The sequence below is a fragment of the Mobula birostris genome, chromosome 16 (genome assembly GCF_030028105.1).
Source record: "Mobula birostris isolate sMobBir1 chromosome 16, sMobBir1.hap1, whole genome shotgun sequence".
Lineage (NCBI taxonomy): Eukaryota > Metazoa > Chordata > Chondrichthyes > Myliobatiformes > Myliobatidae > Mobula > Mobula birostris.
The window spans coordinates 23859641-23882259 of record NC_092385.1 but is presented as its reverse complement, the minus strand read 5'-3'; the positions used below and the strand labels follow the sequence as shown (position 1 = coordinate 23882259).

At 39.2% G+C, this 22619-nt stretch overlaps 1 protein-coding gene across 2 annotated transcripts in view; it reads left to right on the top strand.

Moving 5' to 3' along the window:
* Positions 1-22619, top strand: part of LOC140210846 (ERC protein 2) — an 880422-nt gene that overhangs the window by 87456 nt on the left and 770347 nt on the right. For both annotated transcript variants that reach the window (XM_072280109.1, XM_072280108.1), the window contains exon 5: positions 3844-4260. In XM_072280109.1, coding sequence (XP_072136210.1) covers positions 3844-4260 — 417 coding nt within the window. The remainder of the gene's footprint in view (positions 1-3843; positions 4261-22619) is intronic.

Here is a 22619-nt window from a genome sequence, read left to right as displayed (position 1 = left end):
GAAATACCTAAAAGATTCTATTAAAAAAGTGTTCAAAATATGAATTTGAATAATATGCAACAGTACAGAATGTCTGTCAGTGTGACACCACCCAAGTGTGCTGGATTAATGGAATTTTATTTAGCATACTAACCTCGTCCCTCCTATAACATGAAAAATCTCCCCTCCCCACATTTCTGCTATTCATTTGTGTTGTGTATGTGGCCTAGTTACACACCAATGCTATTAATAAAAACGCTGGAGACAGGAGCTAAGGTTCATGGTTCTTTACCGTCAGAAACCGAACTTGGCACACACATACAGATCAATATGCGCCTAATAGCGCGTGCTCAATATGTGCCTAATAGCGCATTCAATGACGTGTTACATAAAGTAGTCCCTTATTATACTGTAGGCTATACGGTACAATTTGTATTTCTGCTGGACCCTGATTAACTTTCCTAAACTCATACAGATGTTCTCTCAACTTGCCACCTCATTCTTGTCGATTCATTGTTTCTTGCTCCAGTGATCAAACCAGGAACATTATTCTCTGTATTCCAGGCTTTTTAAAGAGTATTACTCCCTATTGATGTGCTCTAATCTTACACATATAATGATTGCCTTGAAAATATTGTCTGCTGCTTGGTATTTTGTGTTCATTTACTGCAGTACAGCACTGTTTTTAATTGCTCTGCATCTGCTTTTGTTTTTGCAAATTGAACTTCATTTGGTCCCGAGTACCAGTCTGGAACTGATGGCAGAAAACATTCTGATCTGTTCTAGTGTTTGCTAAGCAGAGGCCCAAAGCTCTGTTATAAGGAGAAATGCCCACAGATTGCTTTTTTTAAGATGCCTTTGTATACTCCCAAGTGATAGCAGTGGTACTTTGATAAGAATTAAACTGACTATACACTATCCACCTCTCCAAAACAAAATCAATAACGACACAGTAAGTGCTCATGTCTCCTTCACGAGGAGACATTCAAAAAGCATTTTAGGTTAAATTACTAAAATTGGCTGAATTGAATTATTGAAATGTTGAATCAAAAATTCAATGCACTTAAAATCCCTCATTTTCCAGTGAGTTAAAGTAAATGACTTTGAAGGTATATGAGTATGAAATACTGTGCAACTCTATAGTGCCATCTTATTGAATCATAAAGAAGACAGGGTGAGCTGAATGACCTACTACCATACTTTATTCTTATGTACTGTAATTTGAAATGCCAATGGTCCCCATTTGTTTGTAATTTTCCTTGTGGACACTGTAACATTATAATTTTCTGTCTGTCTTTGGGCAGGAAAACCCATTTTGCTTGAAATCTTAAATCATAGATTGAAACTAGTCATGCAAGATAGCTTTCCTTGATCTATGGATGAGTTATTTTTATTGTTTTCCTCTTTAAATGCTCATTTATTAGTTTGGCTGAAGTTTCCCAGTGAAATTAGTGTTTAATTAAACTTAATTTGTGAGATTCAAGATTGTTTAATGAGTGTAGCTGTCTCATTTTAGATTGATGTATGCTCATACCAAAAATATTTTTGAATTGAATTATAAAACAATTCATTTACAGTGTGGAGAGGGTTGAGTAAGTTGATTGAATCAGAAAGCAATCATTGAATCTGACAATTTTGATGAAAACATTAATGTGAAATAGGTTCTGTCTTTCTTCAAGGTGTTGCCTTTAGATAATTAAAATCCGTAATGTTAAAAAGATTTCCCCCCAAAGATAAGGTTTTCAATTGAAATTTTAAAGGCTTGACTTGTATTATTTTGTCATTTTTATGTGTTGGATTTTTTTTCTTGTCTGCTATTATCAAGATGATTAGATGAAAAATGGCATGAGCTAAACCATAAATGACCAAGAATATTGCTACATATTTCATTGGTTATAGGAATGTATATTTCTTTACAGCCTGTAGGAAATGTCCAAAGAAGAATTGAATCAGAACCGTTATTGTGATGCAAAGTTTTAGCAAATGACATAGAAATAATGGTGATTGGGCAATCTATTCACTCTTTATCTTTTACATGAAATGTAATTTTAGATCCTCCCATATCCTGCTGGAAATATTGGCTCTCATTCTGACCTTAAATCCCTTTCTCCCTTGTGTGTTGATTTCTATGTATTTTCAATCTTTCCTCTTGTCTTGCTGGATATCTGAAGCAAGTTAGAATTTTGTTTAATGGGGGAGTCTGAGACATAACTCTTATTTGATTGACCCACAATAATAATAATAAAATAAAAAGTGCATCACAATTTTCATTTATAGTCCCTGCTTTGTGCACTTTATTATTGCACTCCAGTTTTATATGAGAGGATTTTGTTTGGCAATACGATATGCATAAATCCATTTGTTTAATCTAAAATTTCCTGTTTATCTTTATTTAAAACTATAAATAGTTTTCTGAATTAAAAATGAAGACATCTCGTGAAGTCTGCCATTTTTCCAGAACTAAAATAATTTTAATCATTTTCAGTGATAGAACTACCAAAAAATCTGGATCTTGCCGAGTCTGGCAAAACATTTTGTGATTGACCCATTTGCCGAGTTTAACTTTGAATCTTGCTTATAATCAATTGCTTGCTGTTGACTGATCTTTTTGCTGAGCTCCTTTAGCTTTCATGTTGTTGGCTTGCAGTATTTCTGCTTGCATTCTTTGTATCCGTTTGTTGATTTGCTACATTCTTTTTTTATTTATCATGCTGTTCAGCCTTTGGATGCAAGAAGATCAAAGGTTTGTGTTATGTTTGCAACAGGTTTGTTTGCACAACATAAAATAATGCAGTTTGCTTTTTTTCTTGTTTTTGGTGATGTGTGGTGCTTTGTGATTAATTTGTATTTTGCTTTATACAAGAATAAATGTTGATGCTTTAATTGTTTTAATTGGTAAGTGTATTAGATTACGCCTTTCAGTGATGAGTCGCCAGTACAAAAGACCTTTCACTTGAATGCAGTACCAGTAATTTTTATATTTACTATCTGCATAATTGGTTATTGAGGAGATCTATAACAACATAATTGATCCCAAAAAAAATCCCTTCTTTAAAAATTGGAATATTTGAATAAGAATATTTAGGTGTAATCTAACATTGCATCATTTCTGTATTTTTAGTACCATATTCAAAGGCAATAAATTATACTGGAACCTGAATCAAATGTTATAATATGATGCTGTTAAAACAAAAATAATCAACTCAATTTCCAACTCATTTTCAGAAGCAAAGAAACATTCGTTATGAAATTGGAATAAGTATTTGCCATCGAATATGGTACTTTAGTTGAGAATATGTCTATGGAAATAGTTTAATGGAAATGTGAGGAATATTCATGTACTTTGAATGATTCTATTTGACGTGCTAATACTTTTACAAACTGGCCCAGAGGATTAATAGTGTTAACTCTCCAGTGAAGGGAAATTCTTATGGAAATTAAAGTTGTTTTCTAAATATAGAAAATGTAACTGCCTATTTCCACCTGCTATAAAAACAATATTTAATACATCTGACAGCATACAAAATATGTCATAAATACAAATTTAATGATAAATTCTTTTCAATTCCAACTATAACATTTTTTCAAGTGTGGAAAATGCAAACGTGAAATAAGATTTTGTGGTATAAATTATTTTATGTAATTCATATTTCCTGAGATATTTTGTTGAAATATTGTTATCTGTTCTCCCAAATTGTAAGGAAATGTTAAATAAAAATCTTATAGATTTATGGATTCTTTAAATAGAAATATCATCTTTGTAAGTAGCTTATAAACTAGATTTAAACTTAGTTTATATTTAGTTTCTAGACTGTTTAAGAATTTTGTAAAAAAACTGATACATTTATTTTGTATTTTCTATAGCATCTACAATTAACCATTCAAGCATTGCAAGATGAACTTCGAACACAGAGAGATCTTAATCATCTTCTTCAGCAGGAGAATGTTAACAGAGGCACCGAGCACTATACCATTGAGCTCACGGAGGAGAACTTCCGTAGGTTGCAGGCAGAGCATGAACGTCAAGCCAAAGAGCTATTTCTTTTGAGAAAGACTCTGGAAGAAATGGAGCTGAGGATTGAAACACAGAAGCAGACGTTGAATGCAAGAGATGAGTCAATTAAGAAACTGCTAGAAATGCTGCAGAACAAGGGATTGCCCTCCAAATCTATGGAAGAGGAACATGAGAAAAGTCGGAGAATATCTGAGGCAGAATCTCAGGTTAATCATCTGGAGGTACTACTGGACCAAAAAGAGAAAGAAAATATTCAGCTTAGAGAGGTATGATAATTTGTTTTATTAAATAATTATTTTTTTCTACTAAAGCATTGATTTGTTACTTTATATAATCTTGTAAGCTAATTGCTTATACCAATAACTGGAGCAAAAAAACTGTAAGTAGTACAAATCCTAAAGCAAATCGACACACAAGAAGTAATTGTTATAACAACATTAGGGAAAGAAAAAGAATCAACTTTTTAGATTAAGGGCAATTTCATCAGAAAACGAAAAATGAGGGTTTGTTTGATTGCTGAAAGGGAGAAAAGAGAAAAAAAAATTGTGATTAGTCTGGAGACCAATGTTGTAATGGTAAGTTAGAGATAGAAACTCAAAAAAATGTTGAAACGGGTACAAGTACAAGCATAGACAGAGGGGAAAAGAAAGAGCGACTATCTGATATTAAGTCCCATAGATTTCAGTGAAGATGAGGTACTATTAGTTAAGCTGGGTATTGTTGGGGCAATGAAGGAGGCCAAAAAGCAACTCAGAATGTGAGTAGAGCATTGACTTATAGTGACAGGCAACTGAAACCCCCGGGCTGTCTGTGCAGATGAATTGGAGAAGTTCTGTAAAGTGATCATCCAACCTGTGCTAGTTTACATAGAGTTGGTCACCAATGCAATGCACTGAAGTGTTTTTTTCCAAAAAAAGTGCGAAATACTTCTTCACCTGGAAGGACTGTTTGGGTCCTTAACATTTGAAATGGGAGAGGTAAAAGGGCAGGTCCAGGATCTCCACAACAGTTGCATGAGATAGTGCTTGTCTGTTGGACATGGGAAGAAGTTACAGAAGGAATGCTGAAAGTGAAGACCGTGCAGGGTGTTTCCAGTGGTGGAATCTTGTTGGAGTTGGCAGGAATTGGGATGATGAACCACTGAATCTGGAGTCTGGTAGGTGGGTGGGTGACTATCCCTTTGACATGAAAGTTGTTTTACTCCCTCTCCACTGATACTTCTAAACTTGATAGTGCTTCCTACGTTCTTGGTTTCTGTGCTAGTAACTTGATCAGAATAAGATCAGTCAGAATACCAAAGCTAAATATTTTTGTAATTACTGATGTCTTTTCTATAATATTTAAAAATACTAGTAATAATTAGAAAAAATTGGATAGACCTCAGAGCTCAAAACAGACCTTTCACCTATGGGGACTAGGTAAAAGTCTCCCAATGACAAGAGTTTAATGTGCAATTAATTGTCCAAAGTAATTGTAAGTCAAGCACATTAGATTAGAATCTCCAAACAAGATGTGCACACTACAAGTTTCTCTAATTGCTCTTCATTATATAACCTACATGTCTTTAAAATGGATGAAACAGTATGGGATTATGAATTTATTTTGTGTATATTGCAAGATCATTATATTGACTACATCTTGGCATGCATTCCCTGATAATACTAAAACTTTAAACATCTTGGAGGTACTAGAGCAAAAATGCACAGGACAGTTATAAAAGTTATGAATTTCTAGACCATAAACCAGTACATGAGTGCACCATGTTCCTGTTTATTTCACATTTTAAGTACTAATGGTTAGTGTGATGCTTTTTTTTTACTTTTTCTGTTGCTTACTTTGCAAAGTAGTATTCTCTTTCTACTAAAATAATGTGCAATTTTTAGCTGAGGTGTCAATTCAACTTTAAACAACTGGAAGTGAAATAAACTGAAGCTGGTTTCCTGCTTTCTGTTTAAAGTCAGAATGCTTCAAAAAGATGGGTGGGGGAGATTTTGTACCATAAGACACTGCTAACCCACACTTAATGATGGGTCAGGTGCTCAATTACTCTGCTCTGTATGATAAGATAGATTCTTGACCTCACAATTTACCCCGTTATGATCTTACACTTTGTTTACCAGCACTGCACTTTATTCTGTAGCTTTTCAACTTTATCCTGCATTGTTAGTGCATTGAGGCAGTGCAAGGTAAAACAATATGTATTGATTTGATCTGTGTGAACAGTATGCAAGGCTAGCTTTTCGCTGCTGCATCTTGGTAGATGTGACAATAATAAACCAATTCCAATCCTGTTAGCATGAGCTAGAGGATCAGGTATGTAGTCAAATCACAGAGTGAGAAATACAAGAGTTGCATGGTGAACTAGGAGTGGATGTCAGCTTCTGTGATATTAACAGGGATTACCTTGGTTTGATATTCTTAAAAGTAGTAGAATTTTAATGTGTATCCTGGAGAGCCTGTAGAGCCAGTGTGTAGATAATCTGTTGGAGAAGGGGGTGTACTGAGCCTAATCTTATAGAATATAAATGGGCAAATGGTGAAGTATAATTGGAAGAACATTTTGGTGATGGTGACGATAACTTTGTGGGTTTCAAGACAGTTAGAGGTGATCTAGAAATTAAATTGGAGAAGGTGGGATCTGGCAAAAGTAGACTGGGTGTAGAAATTTGCAGGTAAGTTATTAGAGGGAGATCCTGTCAGACTAATTTGATTGAATTTTTTTGAAGAGTACCCAATGTATTCATGAGGGAAGTGCTTTTGATGTACTTATCAATGAGGTGTATCACATGAGAAATTGGTGCAAGATGTTGGAGCCTATGGTATTCAAGGCTGCTTAGCAAATAGAATTGAAATTAATTTGGTAATGGGGTGCATAAGGTGATGGTCTGGGATTGATTTTGTGATTGTAAGATGGTGGCCATTGGTGTACCACAGGGTTTGGTGTTGGCAATTTTTCTGATTGTTAAATAAAATTTAGATATGAATGCAAAATATATGATTGGAAAGTTCACAGATGATATGGGTATTGGTGGTTTTGTTGATAGTGGGGAGATAGTTTTAGACTGATACTATCAATTGTTAAGATGGGCAAAGAAATGACAGATGGAATTTAATCCTGATAAATCTGAGGTGATGCACTTTGAGTGGATTAATAAAGGTAAATTATATGAAATAATTTCCTAGGGAATGTTGAGGAATAGAGGGATCTTGGTGTGCAAGTCCAAAGATCCCTGAAAGAGGCGATGAAAGTGTATAGCATTTTTTTTTTAGCTGGGGTATTACATTTGCAAACAGAGCATTTGCTACAAGTCTGTAAAATTTTTAAGCTCAAATACAAGCAGCAGATGCTGTAAATCTGAAATAAAACAGAAAATGTTAAAAATACTCAGCAGCTCAGACCGCATTTGCAGGAAGAGAAATAGAATTGAATTGCTTATCAGGTTGAAGACCCTTTGTTAGAATTTTGTCTTTGTCCTGAAACCGTAACTTAATTTCTCGTACTACAGATATATAGTATAACTATGCAAAGTATTTCTAGTATCTTCTGCTATTTCCATTTAAAAACTAACTTGTTTTCCTTGGAAAGGAGGAGGTTGAGGAGGTATAGATAAGGTAGAAAAAGAACTTCCCTTCATAGCAGAAATGTTTGAAACCAGAAGATCTAGGTTTAGGGTATGGAATGAGAAATTTAAAGGAGATTTGAGGACTTTTTTTTCCACCCAGTGTGCTTTTAGAATCTGGAAAGCACTGCTGAGGTGCAGGCGCAACATGATGGAACATATACTGGGAAATAAGCATCAATAAAATCTTCAGTACTTTGCAGTGAGATAGATGAGACACAGGGGATTATAAATGTGCCATAGCTTTGTGCATCTAGAATATGTGATTTCTTGTGGTTGATTTCATGTGACTGCTGGAAGTCTAAGAATTTCATTCAGTTTGCTTTTATTTACCTTGTTCTATTGAAACCAAAAGAGTGGTTCACCCATTTGTACCTTGAAATTGTAGATAGTTTGTGTTTGAGTAAACAAAGGCACTGAAGTAGGTGCATCCTCAGATGCTGGTTAGCTGCCAATCGATGGAAAGCTTTTTCTTGTCATGCTTTCCTTTGTAAATATCTACTTCAAAGTGGTTCAGCGGATGGGAACAAGAAAATTTTATTGAGACTTTTCTAATGTGCGAAATTTTAAATTGTATTATGGGAACTTGCAATTTGTATGCATTAAAGTAGTTCTGATTAAAGCAAGTTTTTGTTAAAGTTTGTACAGAGACACTAGATGGCACTTACGTTCGTATTTATCCCTGCATTCTAAAGATTTCAAAGTACAAAATTTCTTTGTTTGCAAATTGAATATGTTTATAGCTTTTCAAATGTCACTATATTTTTCTTTGTAAGGGTTTCTGATTTTTTTTTAAGGATTTCTGTTAGCTATTTGAATTAGGGTTTTAAAGAAATCTGTATTTCAGTTCTACGCTTTCAAATGCCATTTCCCTTTTGCGTGTCTTGTACCGGTAATCACGAATAAGTAAATGCAAAAGAAGACTTAAAGCAACTGTGCTTAGTATTAAGGTAACATTTGACTGATTTTGGAACAGGGTCAGTGAGGGTTAAGAGTAAATCTTCACAAGAGTGGAGTCATAACTGACACAAGTTGATTTAGTCGGGTCTTGTGTGCCAGTCATTCCAGCCACAAGGTGCCGCTGCAGCACATCCTGAGGAAATCATGTGAACCTACTGTCTTTTTTTTTCATTAATAACCTTGTTTTCCACCTTCTTCCCGTCATTGTTCCTGTCTTTATAAGGTGAGGAGTAAAGCTAAAGGATGACTGTTCCACAATTATGAACTCTCTTCACCTAGAACTGAAATGTAGCAGTTAGTGTATTGTGTTACACCACCAGTAACTGGGGTTCAATTTCTGCTGCCGTCTGTTAAGTAGTTTGTATGTTCTCCCAATGACCTCATGGCTTTTCTGCAGGTGCTTTGGTTTCCTCCCACATTCCAAAGACTTGTGGATCAGTTAGTTGTGGGCATGCTATCTTGGCGCTGGATGTATGGTGACGCTTGCAGGCTGCACCCATTACGTACTAGGACTGTATTGGTTGTTGACAGAGATGAAGGATTTTTCACTGCGTGTTTTGATATACATCTGAGAACTAAAGCTCAACATTAATCTTTAAATGGCTCTTGCCAACATGTAGCAGAAACTAAGCAGCATCCAGATTAGGCCCTCTATGTGTCACAAAGATACCAGATGATCTCAAAAAAGAAAATACCCAACGATGTGCTCAATGAATTACTGACTTTCCTTTCATCAAGATCTTAAAAAAAACAATGAAATCATTGTGACCGCAGTCGAGCATGAATCATTCATTTGGGAAATGTGATTTACAAAACCATAGGATAGGTAATATTCATTGCAGTTTATTCACTTTAGTTAGATACAGAATTATGCTTAATGCCTCCATTTTGAAGAAATAGGAACAACCAAAATAGTGAAAGTAAATTTGTCATATTCCATACTGTTGTGTAAACTTCAATGTACAAATTGATGTAGAATTAATTGCATTATGCTTGTATTAATTGTTAAAAACAATTGATTAGATCTAATCTCAGGATATCAAATTAATCTGTTTATCCTTTCTCCTTGTGTAAGTATATTCATTTTCTGTATCTGGATGTCACCAGTGCTAGCGTTTATTTCCATCCCAAATTGCTCTTGTGAGAAGGAGGTTAGAATTGGTTTATTATTGTCACATGTACTGAGATGGTGAAAAGCTTGTTTTACATAAAGATCCGATCATTACACAATGCATTGAGAAGAAGGTATTAAAACTATAACTAGGAAATAGTTCAACAGCTGCAGGGAGTGCAGGTAAACAATAAGGTGCAAAATCATAACAAGATAGATTGTGCGATCAAAAGTCCTTTATCGTACTAAGGAGCTACAATATTTAATAGTCTTACAACTGCCAGGTAGAAGCTACTCGAGTTTGGTGGTACATGCTTTTGCATATTCTACATGATGGAGAAGAGAAGAAGCGAGAATGTTCAGGGTGGGTGGAGTCTTTGATTGTGCTGGATGCTGTACTGAGGCAGCGAGAAGAGACAGTTCTTTGAAAGGAGGTCAGTTGTCATGATGTGCTAAGCTGTGTCCACAGACCAATGCAGTTCTGTTCATGTGCAGACTAGTTGCCGTACCAAGCCGTTATGTACCCAGATAGGATGTTTTCTATGATGCATCAGTAAAAGTTGGTAAAGGTTAGCGGAGACATGCCAAGGTTCTTTAGCCTCTTGAGAAAGTAGAAGCATGGCATCTACGTGGTTGGATCGGGACAGGTTATTTGTGATGTTCACTCCTAGGAACTTGAAACTCTCAACCTCAACTCCATTGATGCAGACAGGATCATGTTCTGAGGTCACTTCCTGAGGTCAATGACCAAATGTTTAGCTGGCATTGCGAATGGATGTTGTCATGACACCATGTTTTTAAGCTCTTTAGCTCCTTTCTGTACTCTGATTCATCATTATTTGAGGTATGGCCTACTACTGTGGTATCATCTGAAAACAGATGGAGTTTGAGGAGAATACTCTGCAGATGCTGGGGTCAAAGCAACTCAGCAGGTTGGGCAGCATCCGTGGAAACGATCAGTCAACGTTTTGGGCTGAGACCCTTTGTCAGGACTGAAGAGGGAGGGAACAGGGGCCCTAAAAAGAAGGTGGGGGGAGAGTGGGAAGGAGAAGGCTGGTAGGTGCCAGGTGAAAAACCAGTAAGGGGAATGATCAAGGGGTGGGGGAGGGGATAGGCAGGAATGGTCACCTTGGGTACTACCCTACAAAGTACCCAGGACATCTTCAGGGAGAGGTGTCTCAGAAAGGCAGCGTCCATTATTAAGGACCTCCAGCACCCAGGGCATGCCCTTTTCTCACTGTTACCATCAGGTAGGAGGTACAGAAGCCTGAAAGCACACACTCAGCGATTCAGGAACAGTTTCTTCCCCTCTGCCATCCAATTCCTAAATGGACATTGAACCCTTGGACACTACTTCACTTTTTTTTAAATATATAATATTTCTGATTTTTGCACGTTTTCAATCTATTCAATATACGTATACTGTGATTGATTTACTTATTTACTTAACTATGTTCTTAAATGGTTTTCTCCATCCATCTAATCATCTCCTCCCGTAAAAGACCACTGGATAGAATATCTGTTTAGGGTTAGTGAACAAGATGGCCAGCACACGTTTTGAATCTCTCGAAACTTGCGCTGGACGTTGCTGCATACAAGGCAGAAGGCTGCTTTCTTATTAGGACAAGGCTGAGCAAGGTGCACCTGGTGGGCAGATCTCTTCTTCGCCAGCAATTCTTGGATTTCCTGGTTGTTTTCATCGAACCTGTCCTTTTTCTTCTTTGTGGAATACCCTAGGACTTCTTCAGAGATTTACAGGATGGTGGTTTTTAGGTGTTCCCAAAGCACTTCTGGAGAGGAGTCTGTAGGGAAACCGGGATCCTAAAGCCTCGACTGAAGATTCGTCTGAAAGTCAGCTTTCACCTCAGCTGACTGAAGGTTGCCAACCTGAAACTTCTTCCTTGGAGCGCCTCCTCTCTTTGGCTTGGGTTTGAAATGGAGACTGAATTTGCAGCTGACAAGATGATGGTCCATATGACACTCTGCGCTGGGCATCACTTGGGTGAGTAAGATGTCCTGAAGGTCTCTCTGGCGCACCAAGATGTAGTCTATGAGGTGCCAATGCTTGGACCGAGGATGCATCCAGGTTGTCTTCAGACTGTCTTTCTGCTGGAAAATATTGTTAGTGATGGTGAGTTGCTGCTCCGCGCAAAACTCTAACAATGGCACCCATTGTCGTTGCAGTTTCCAACACCATGTTTGCCAAGTACTCCTTTCCAGGCTTCTGAATCTTGGCCTACTCTGGCATTGAAGTCGCCAAGGATGAAAACCTTGTCGTCTGCAGGGGCATTCCATACGATGTTGTGCAGATCAGTGTAAAACTTGTCCTTTTCTGCAGGATCTGCTTGAAGAGTGTGGCAGGCATACTGCTTGGTTCAAAGTGGGAGGTGCATGGAGATGATGTGGACGGAGTGACCCGTTGGCAATTTTTCAAGTTTGGAGGCAATGGAATTCCTGACCATAAAGTCAATGCCAGAAAGGCGTCTCTCAGTGTCTGGCTTGCCTGACCAGTGGAGGGTGTAGCCGGCGCCATGTTCTTGAAAGTTGCCTTCCTCTGGGAAGCGGACTTCACTGAGAGCAGCAATGTCGACATTCAGTCTTGAAAGTTCATGCACAATTAGAGCTGATTGTCGTTCTGCTGTATTGAGCATGGTTCTGATGTTCCAGCATGCGAGCTTTAGTCCTTGCACTCCTTGTGAGGCAGGTGTGTACCTTTTCTTTTTTGTTGTTGTTCAAACGCATTTGAGGATGCCCGTTGACCGTGGCTAGCCAGCTGGGGGATGGAAATGAGCTTTCATTAGGCCACCTTTTCTAGGCCCATCTCCATGTGGGGCAAGCAGTGCTGTCCCTAGAAGAGGCTGCTTGGTCATTCAGGATGCTGCCGAATGATATCGTCGTCTCCGGGGTCAACATCAAATGACCCATACACCTGAACTGCCTGCATGCAGGATCGGAACTACGGCTTCCAGTGTCATCTTCCACCTGCCATTTTCGCCCCTTTCCCATCGCTGCAGGGCTTGATGAATGGTCGGGGAGGATGGTCATAGATGTGGGCGTCTCCGTTGGCCTGCGCAATGGTATTTTAGGTGGAGTGCGGTGTGCACGGTACTGGCCTCACCCTTTACACCCGGGGTTCATCTGCCATAGCCTAGCAAGCTGGGACAGTGACAGCGAGGTCCTCGGGTCGTAGGAGTTACGTCGGAGTGTCCTTCTCCTAGGTGGGTGGCCTGACAAGGCCAACGAGCCCCACCTGCCCGGGTTTGGATTCAGAGTTGTCCTCCTCTTAGTCAGGCTGCCAACCAAGGCTAACGAGCCCAGCCTACTCATCCAGTTATACACTCGGTGAAAACGGGGGTCACCGGCAAGAAGGTGTTACTATGGACGCGGTGATGTAGGAGAGGCCATTTGCAGTAGCTTCCTGCCTAGCAGGCCAGACAGTGACCACGTGGCGATCACTACACCGGGAAAGGAGAGGTGATGTATTGCCCATTCACTTTCCCTGGGTGGGTGGGACGTTAGCCCCTGATCTCACCTGCCCTCCAACCAGCAATGATGAAGGACAGGGTAAAATATCTACATGTCAGGATGGTGCATGACTTGGAGGGAAGCTTGCAGATGGTAGAGTTCACATGTGCCTGCTGTGCTTGTGCATCTTGGTAATTGAGGTTATGGGTTTGGCAGATGGTTTTGGAGTAACTTTGGCAATTGAATGAAATGCATTTTGTAGATGGTTCCCACTTCAAACACAATGTGCTAGTGTTTGAGGGAATGATGTTTAGTCTGGGGAATGGGATATTTGTTAAGTGGAGTGCTCTATCTTCTATTATTTTGATTGACCTTGAGAGTTCTTCATGCTGCATTCAGGGAATATATCTTAAAATTCCTGATTTTTTTTTTTGCATGTAGATGGTTGAAGGGTTTTGGGTGCAAGGAGGTGAATTGTTCACTGGTCTGATTGAGCTTCTGGTCAACAGTGAATACCCAGAAAGCGTAATGGGTGACTTTATGCAACACTGAGCGTCATAGGAAGTCATTCCTGCCTGTGGCCATCAAACTTTACAACTCCTCCCTTGGAGGGTCAGACACCCTGAGCCAATAGGCTGGTCCTGGACTTATTTCCATCTGGCAAAATTTATATATTATTATTTAATTATTTATGGTTTTATATTGCTATATTTATACTCTATTCTTGGTTGGTGCAACTGTAACAAAACCCAATTTCCCTCAGGATCAATAAAGTATGACTATGACTATTTGTGATGGAAATGCCGCTTATTGTCAAGAGTAGGAGGTTAGATTCTCCTGAGGGAAGATAATCATTGCCTGGCACTTTCATGATGTGAATGTTACTTGTAACTTATTAGCCCATGCTAAGTGTTGTGTAGATCTTGCTGCAAAGAGGTATGGGCAATATGTTGCAAATGGAACTCAGTGTTGTGAAATCTCAGCAAGCTTTCCCATTTCTGGATGGTTGTAAGGAGATCATTGAAGCAGCTGAAGATGGTTGAGCTGTGGAAACTGCCCTGAGAAACTTTTGCAATCATGTCCTTCCATTGGCATGAATGACCTCTGGCAACCACAACTATCTTCTTTGAGTGAAATATGGCCCCAACAATGGGACTACTTTTTTTGTTGCTCATTAACTCAATGGTCTCATTGTCTTGATGTCCTACTTAGCCTAATGTTGCTATGATGTGAAGATCGGTCCATCTCACTTCACCTCCGGAATTCAGCTCTTTATTTGGAACAAGGGTGTGCGGCAGAGTGGTCCTGGTGAACCCCAAATGAGCATGTGTGAGTAGGTTATTGGTGAATACCTACTGTATATGATAACACTGTCCCTGATAGCTCCATCACCTTGCTAATTCAATTGCTGGGCCTTGCCATCATTGAAGATGGAGGTAAATTGGAACATGCTCTTTCTGTGAGTTGTTTAATTGATCATCTCTATTCATAAATGAATGTGATAGGACTGCCAAGCTTTGAACTGATCATTTTTATGATGATGCCAGCTTAGTTTGATCCGTGAAATGGTGTCCATTGTTTTCCAAGTGTTGCAACTTCTCTTGGCTGGGACCTCATTATACCTGGTATACCTTCTGCACTCTTCATTGAACCCAGGTTGATCACTTGGATTGATGGTAATCACAGATGAGAGATAGCTGAACTGAGCAATGTGATGACGTTGGTAGATGCACTTCCCCTGTGGCTGATGGTCTGCTGCATATCGTGGATGCTGAACTGCTGGATCTGTTCTGGCATTGTATTAATTATCAGGTTTTAATGCCATGATGGAGGTATTTCTGCTGTGAAGGTGGGACTCCCTCTTCAAAAGGTCTATAAAGTTGACAGTTCTAACAAATCTAACAAAAGGTGATGCATCTGCTGTAGGTGGATTGATGAGGTATATTATTTGTCTACGCCTACTCGGCCTGCTGCAGGCTCAGTCTAGCCAGGACTAGAATACAAGACCATAAGACACAGGATGTCTTGTGGTCTAGGAACAGAATTAGACCATTTTGTCCATCAGATCTGTTCTGCCATTCGATCACAATGTCAGAATAATGGGACATGCCTTTAAAACCAGAGTGAGGAGGAATTTCTTCAGCCAGAGGGTGGTGAATCTGTGCAATTCGTTACCATGGGTGATTTAGGAAGCCAAGTCATTGAGGGTACTTAAGGCAGAGAACATCACAAGATGGTGATGCACATGGTCACAGCGGCTACTCTGGCTCCAGTCAACAGTGAAACTTCTGGTCCTGTTTGTCTTTTGTATGGCCAGAAACTCTGCTGATCATAAAAAACTCTAACATTTGCAAGTCCACATTGCTAGCGAGTGGAATAACAAAGGACTAATGTGGGAAGTGGGCCCTCGCTCTGTGCTGCAGTCTACTACATCTACTCGGGGGGTTGACCGTTGTAACCGATGAAACTACAATCTCGAAGCCACTCACCCCAGTGCGGTCCTCATTACTGCTAGTGACTTCAATCATGCCAGCTTAACAACAGTCCTGCCAAAGTTCTACCAGCATGGCAACTTCACAACCAGAGGAGAGAAGATATTAAACCTGGTTTATTGTAGCATTTGTGGAGCCTACAAGGCCATCCCCTGCCCTCACCTCGGATACTCAGACTGCATATCCAGTTTACTAATCTCTGCATACAGAGTGCTGGTTATATGAGTCAAACCGTTTCACGGGGAGATCAGGACCTGGCCAGAAGATAACACCTCAGCGCCACAGAACGGCTTCAAAAGCACGGAATGGAACATATTAAGGGAGGTGGCTAATTACAATCATCATATCATTGATGAATATGCGGGACTGGTGATTGGCTACATAGGAAAATGCATTGGGGAAGTTACCATGATTAATCACTGCACTGCCACAGCAAACCAGAAACCAAGGCTGACTGCAGAGGTTCATGCACTGCTTAAGGATCGGGAACCTGCCTTCAGATCAGGGGACAGGGCGGCCATTAATGTTAGCAAGAGATGGGCTCTCCCACACCATCAGGAAGGCAAGGTGTGAGAACACACAGAAAATCCACAGACGCGTTTTGTAACACCAGGGACATGTGGTACAAGTGACAAAGTATGCAAACCATAACCGATTACAAGTCCACCTTGCGTGTCAATGACAGCAATGCCTGTCTTCATGCTGTAGAGAGAGAGTGAAGAGTACGAAGTTCCTTGGTGTGCACATAATGGATGATTTAACCTGGACTCAGAATACCTCCTCACTAGTCAGGAAGGCACAGCAGTGTCTGTACTTTCTGAGGAGTTTGAGGCGTGCTAGGCTCCCCGACCCCACTTTAAAAACTCTCTACAGAAGCACCACGGAGAGTATCCTGTCTGTCTGCATCATTGCATGGTATGGAAGCTGCAAGACATTGTATTGTAAAACCCTGCAGAGGATAGTAAAAACCTCTGAGAGGATCATTAAGGTCTCTCTCTCCCTCCTATTTGTGAAGTTTATTGGACACATTGCAGTTGAAGTGCCTGAAGCATTGTTGAGGGTCCCTACCATACAATCTCTTTGACCCACTACTGTCAGGAAGGAGTTACAGAAGCACCAGCACCAGGACTGCTAGACTAGTTAGCAGTTTCTTCCCTCAGGCTGTGAGATGAATGAGCACCCTGCAACCATTGAGGTCTCCTCACTTGGACAGTGAGCTGTTTACTGGTTACCTGTGCTGCATACTGCATTCATAGTGAATTATATTTATTTGTGGTAATATTTTGGTTCATGTGCTATATACCATATGTTTTATGAGTGCACTGTGTTCCAGATCCATGCTGTTTTGTTTTGTTGTATATATAGACAGATGACATTAAACCTGAACTTGAATGAGAGGTCCTTGATTGATAAGGGATATGAGTTACAAGGAAAAGGCTGGAGAATGGCGTTAAGGGGGGAAAGAATCAGCTATGAGTAAACGGTGTAGCTGTTCTGATGATCCAAAGGCCTACATCTGCCACTATGTCTCTTGGTCATGGTTTTATGGCAGATATGTCTCTCAGGCTTCAGCTGTTTTTGGCTACTATGTCACTTTCTGTGAAGGACATTGAGGTTCCCAATGCAAAGTACAGTTTTTTGTGTTTGCCTCTTTCTTCCTGCTGAATATTATTCAACGTGGAAGAGCAATGATTCATCCACTGAGGGAGGAAGTAATTAATATGATTTTATCTTTCACTTATTTTTTCCATCGAGTTAAAAGCACATAAAGTTATTTTTATAGCCTTGTAAAATGCATTTGTCTTCAATTATAGAGATTTAAAAGCAGATATAAGGTCTTTGATAAGAATGGAATATCAAAAAGTCATCAGGATCTGTGGCCTGAATTTCAGATACAATTTGGGATTGGTCTGCTTTGCTGATGGCCTTGGGAAGATCAGATTAATGAAGCCATACACATTAACTGTAGCCATATTATGGACTAAATCAAGCATAGTCTGGTTCATTTCTTTTGATTAATCACCATATTTTACAATTAAATCTGTGTGTTGGAAAGATTAAATAACTTACTGCATTCTGAAAAATAATCAAAAATTATAATAATGATACTTCTTTCATTAGTGAGAATGGATGGGAAGGCACAAGTTTAAGATGGTCATAAAGATACTAGCAGAAACTTTTTTTTATCGAGTGAGCATGGAGTTCTTTTCCACAATGATTTATACAAGGATCCAAAATTGAATGGATAGTTTGAAAGAAAAGAATGTTCAAAAATACATCGAGCAGGATTCAACTTGATGGCATTTGTACCTGAACAAAAATTTCATGTTGAAGTTATCCCTGTGCTGCACCAGTCTTGGATTATAGTTTATGAAGATAGGTGTTATCTTGCATATTTCTTAAAAAATCAAAATATTCTCCCTGTGATGTTGGGCCTTGCACTGTACAAAGTATTTACGTTTGCCCTTAAGCACAGGTCCAAGGGTCATCAACACATCTGTTGTGTGTCAGCGTACGTGCTCCATATGAGTCTCCACCCAGTTAAATTCCCCTGAAAATCTTGCATTTAATTTTCTTGACTAGGTTCTCATTTCTTTTGCTGTCGTCCCTGAATGCGTCAAATGAAAGCGATTCATTCCTGCTTTCTTCTCATGCTCTTGTTCTTCATCCATTTGGGAGATTTGTTCATTTTTATTTCAGCAAATAGTAATTCTGTTATGACAATTCAGATTATGGAAATTCTCTCTGAGGCAATTCTCAAATCACCATCCAGAAATATGAAATAGAGAATTAAATTTACTCTGACTGTACGTATAGAGTAGGGGGTGGAATGGGGAAATAAATGAACACATTTTCTCAGTTGTTTTTAAGCACTCAGTGCAATGGACAAAAAGATGCATGATGGGGAGCTGCAATATCAACGACCTGCTCCTTAACGTAATCCCTTGGTCTTTACTCCACTTTAACTAACTCCCTGTGCTTTAACCCATAGCCCAACCCGCACCAAACTCCCCCACCACTAGCTTTCTCCCATGAAGCCTAATCCTTGAATCCCATCTATTTCCCAGATATCCTATCAAATATTGAAAGGTCTAGATAAGGTGGATGTGGTGAGGGTGGAAGGGTCAGAAGGTGTTGAATCAAAGAAACTGCAGGGGTAAAAAGACTCTGCTGGGAGTTGTATATAGACCCTCAAACAGTAGTTAGGATGTGGCCTACAAATTACAACAGGAGATAGAAAATGTATGTCAAAAGAGCAATATTAAATAGCCGTGGGGGATTTCAATATACAAGTAGACTGGGAAAATCAGGTTGGTGCTGGATTCCAGGAGGGAGAATTTCTAGAGTGCCTACCATATGGCTTTTTAGAGCAACTCATGGTTGAACCCACTAAGGGATCAACTATTCTGGATTTGGTATTGTGAAATCAGTTGAAATTGAGCTTAAGTGAAAAGAACCCGTGGGGACAAGTGATCATAGTATGATTGAATTCACCCTGAAATTTGAGACGAAGAAGCTAAAGTCAGATGTTTCAGTATATACAAAAGGAAAGAATAACACAACCGTGGCTAACAAGAGAAGTCAAAGGCAAAGAGAGGGCATATAATAGAGCAAACATTAGTGGGAAGTTAATGATTGGGAAACTTTTAAAAACCAACAAAAGGCAACAAAAAAAATATTAAGAAGATAAAGATGGAATACAAAATTAAGCTAGCCAATAATATTAAAGAGGACACCAAAATTTTCTTCAGGTACATAAAGTGTAAAAGAGAGGTGAGAGTGGATAACGGACTGCTGGGGAGGTAGTAATGGGGGACGAACTGAATTAGTATTTTGCATCTGTATTTGCATTAGTATTTTGCTTCACTGTGGAAGACACTAGCAATATGGTGGAAGTTCCAGGTGTCAGCGGTCATGAAGTGTCTGAAGTTAACATTACTAGAGAGAAGGTTCTTGGAAAACTGAAAGGTATGAAGTCATCTGGATAAGATGGGGTACACCCCAGGGTACTGAAAGAGGTGGCTGAGGTGATTGTGGAGACATTAGTATTGATCTAGTAAAGAATCACTAGAAACTCGAATGGTTCTGGAAGACTGGAAAATTGCAAATGTCACTTCACTCCTCAAGAAGGGAGAGAGGCAGAAGAAAGGAAACTATAGGCCAGTTAGTCTGATCTTAATGGTTGGGAAGATCTTGGAATCGATTCTTAAGAGGTCTCAGGGTACTTGGAGGCACATGATAAAATAAGCCATAGTCAGCATGGTTTCCTCGGGAAAATCTTGCTGATAAATCTGCTGGAATTCTTTGAAGAAGTAACAAGCAGGATAGACAAAGGAGAATTGGTCGACGTTGTTTACTTAGATTTTCAGAAGGACTTTGACAAAGTGCAACACATGAGGCTGCTTAACAGACTGTGAGCTCATGGTATTACAGGAAAGATTCTAGCATGGATAAAGCAGTGGCTGATTGCCAAGAGGCAGAGAGTGGGAATAAGTGGAGCCTTTTTTGGTTGGCTGCTGATGACTAGTGGTTTTCCTCAGGGGTCTGTGTTGGGACTGATTCTTTTTATGTTATATGTCAAAGATTTGGATGATGAAATTAATGGCTTTGTTGCAAAGCTTGCAGACAATATGAAGATAGGTGGAGAGGAGGTAGTGTTGAAGCTACAGAAGGACTTAGACAGATTAGGAGAATAGCTAAGGAAATGGCAGATGAAATAGAGTGTCATGAAGTATATGGTCATGCACTTTGGTAGAAGAAGTGGTGATGTTGACTGTTTTCTAAATTGTGAGAAAATGGCGTATCATATGAAGAGTGTTTGATGGTTTGGGTCCTGTATTCACTAGAATTCCGAAGAATGAGAGGTGACCTGATTGAAACCTATTGAATGGTGAAAGGCCTTGATAGATTGGATGTGGAGAGGATGTTTCCTGTGGTGGAAGAGTCTAAGACCAGAGGACACAGCCTCAGAATAGAGGGGCATCCTTTAGAATGAAGATGAGGAGGAATTTCTTTAGCCAGAGAGTGGCGAATCTGTAGAAATCTTTGCCACAGGCAGCTGTGGAGGCCAGCTCTTTCTGTAAATTTAGGGCAAAGGTTGATAGATTCTTGATTGGTTAGGGCTTGAAGGGATACAGGGAGAAGGTAGGAGATTGCAGCTGAGAGGAAAATTGGATCAGCCATGATGAAATGCCGGAGCAGACTCGATGGGCCAAATGGCCTAATTCTGCTCCTATATCTTGTGTAATTCATTGTGATGGACAGTTGTGGAGGCCAAGTGATTCAGTATATTTAATGCGGAGTTTGATATGTTCTTGATTAGTCGGGTGTCAAATGTTATGGGGAGAAGGTAAGAGAAAGTGGTTGAGAGGGATAATAAATCAGCCAAGATATATGGCAGAGCAGACCTGATTCTTCTCCTATGTCTTATGGTCTTATGGACATGAGTGCTTCAGCTATCCTCTGCTTAAATTAAAAAGCCAGAGGGTGTTGAATCTGAGGAATTCATTGCCATGGACGGCTGTGGAGGCCAAGTCATTGGATATATTTAATCTAGAGGGTGATAGGTTCTTGATTATGTTGGAGTCAAAGTTTATGGGGAGAAAACAGGAGAATGGAATTGAGAGGGATAAAAAATCAACTGTGATTGAATGGCAGAGCAGACTTGATGGGGTGAACGACCTAATTCTGCTCCTATGTCTTATGGTTTTGTAGTACTATATTCCCACTTCCTGATTCCTTTCCTAATCCACAAACTTTGCATGTCAGAAAAGATTCCGCTCAGGTGAAACAGGTGGTAGTCCCTTACTCTGAGATATTCATTCATAAGTGCATGGACTGGAGGGGGATAAGCAAAGGAAGGACTCAACTGTAACTGCTACCATAATGGTATAAACCAATTGGACCGCCACACAGCGTTGAGTGACTAAAAATAAAAACTGACTAAATCTGTAGTTTTTTTTTGTATGTGCTTCGCCTGGCTTCTGAGTCCAATGTTCACCTCAGCTGTTAAATAACAGTGGTGGGTCACTTAGTAATCCTTGTAGTGCAGATGACAATGAGAGAAAACAGCGCCCAGGGATATATCTCCAATTATGACTTGGGATTTGATGGGTAAAGGGAACCACATCACAGAAAATTGCAGTACAGGCCATTTTCTAGGAAAGGAGTTGCCTGACCTGATGTCTGTTCTTCATGGAAATTTTTACACCAGATTTTTCATTTTGCATTTACTATTTAGATTCTTGTCCTGCCTTGAATTCAGTTTTCAAGTTCACTTATCATAGCAGTACAAGGGGTTATCACCGCTGTGGATTTTTTTAAGAACTTTATGAATGGTACATTTTCCTCTTGGTTAATTTTGCCAGTGAATGCTTTGAGATTGAAGCAGTATTTCAGCTTCTGGCACATACTTATTTAACTTATTAATGGATCTTCTCAATTTGTCTTCAAAATTCCAAATATTAAGGCAATAGAGGATTACAGGAACTTTTTACTTCAAACAATCAAAGCCAAAAAAACTACTTTTGCAAAACCTTTCCTTTACAAAAATGATTATTTTGATATTTGACTTGTTTGGAATTCGTCTTGTACAAAAATGCATAATTCAATGTTCCACTAAGGAGGACTGTGTATAATTAATATATGTCAACTTTATATTTGTGACGGACATTAATTACATTTAAAGTAAATTGTTTAAACTTCCTGTGATGAAATCCAGTTGTAATTCTGTAATGCTGAAGTGTACTATGCAATCTATAGATTAAATTTACTAAACTTTTTTTCCATGGTATAAATATATTTTTTGAAAAGGCCAAGCCTTTTAAAATTTCTAATTTTTCATGGTCTATTTTCATTGATACTAATTTAAAAGTAACTGTTACTGCCTCCATTCATCATTACACATTATCCTTGATAACTCTCTCCATTTCGCCACTCTCAGTTACAGATAGTTCAAAGCTCTTGTCAGTGCTTAA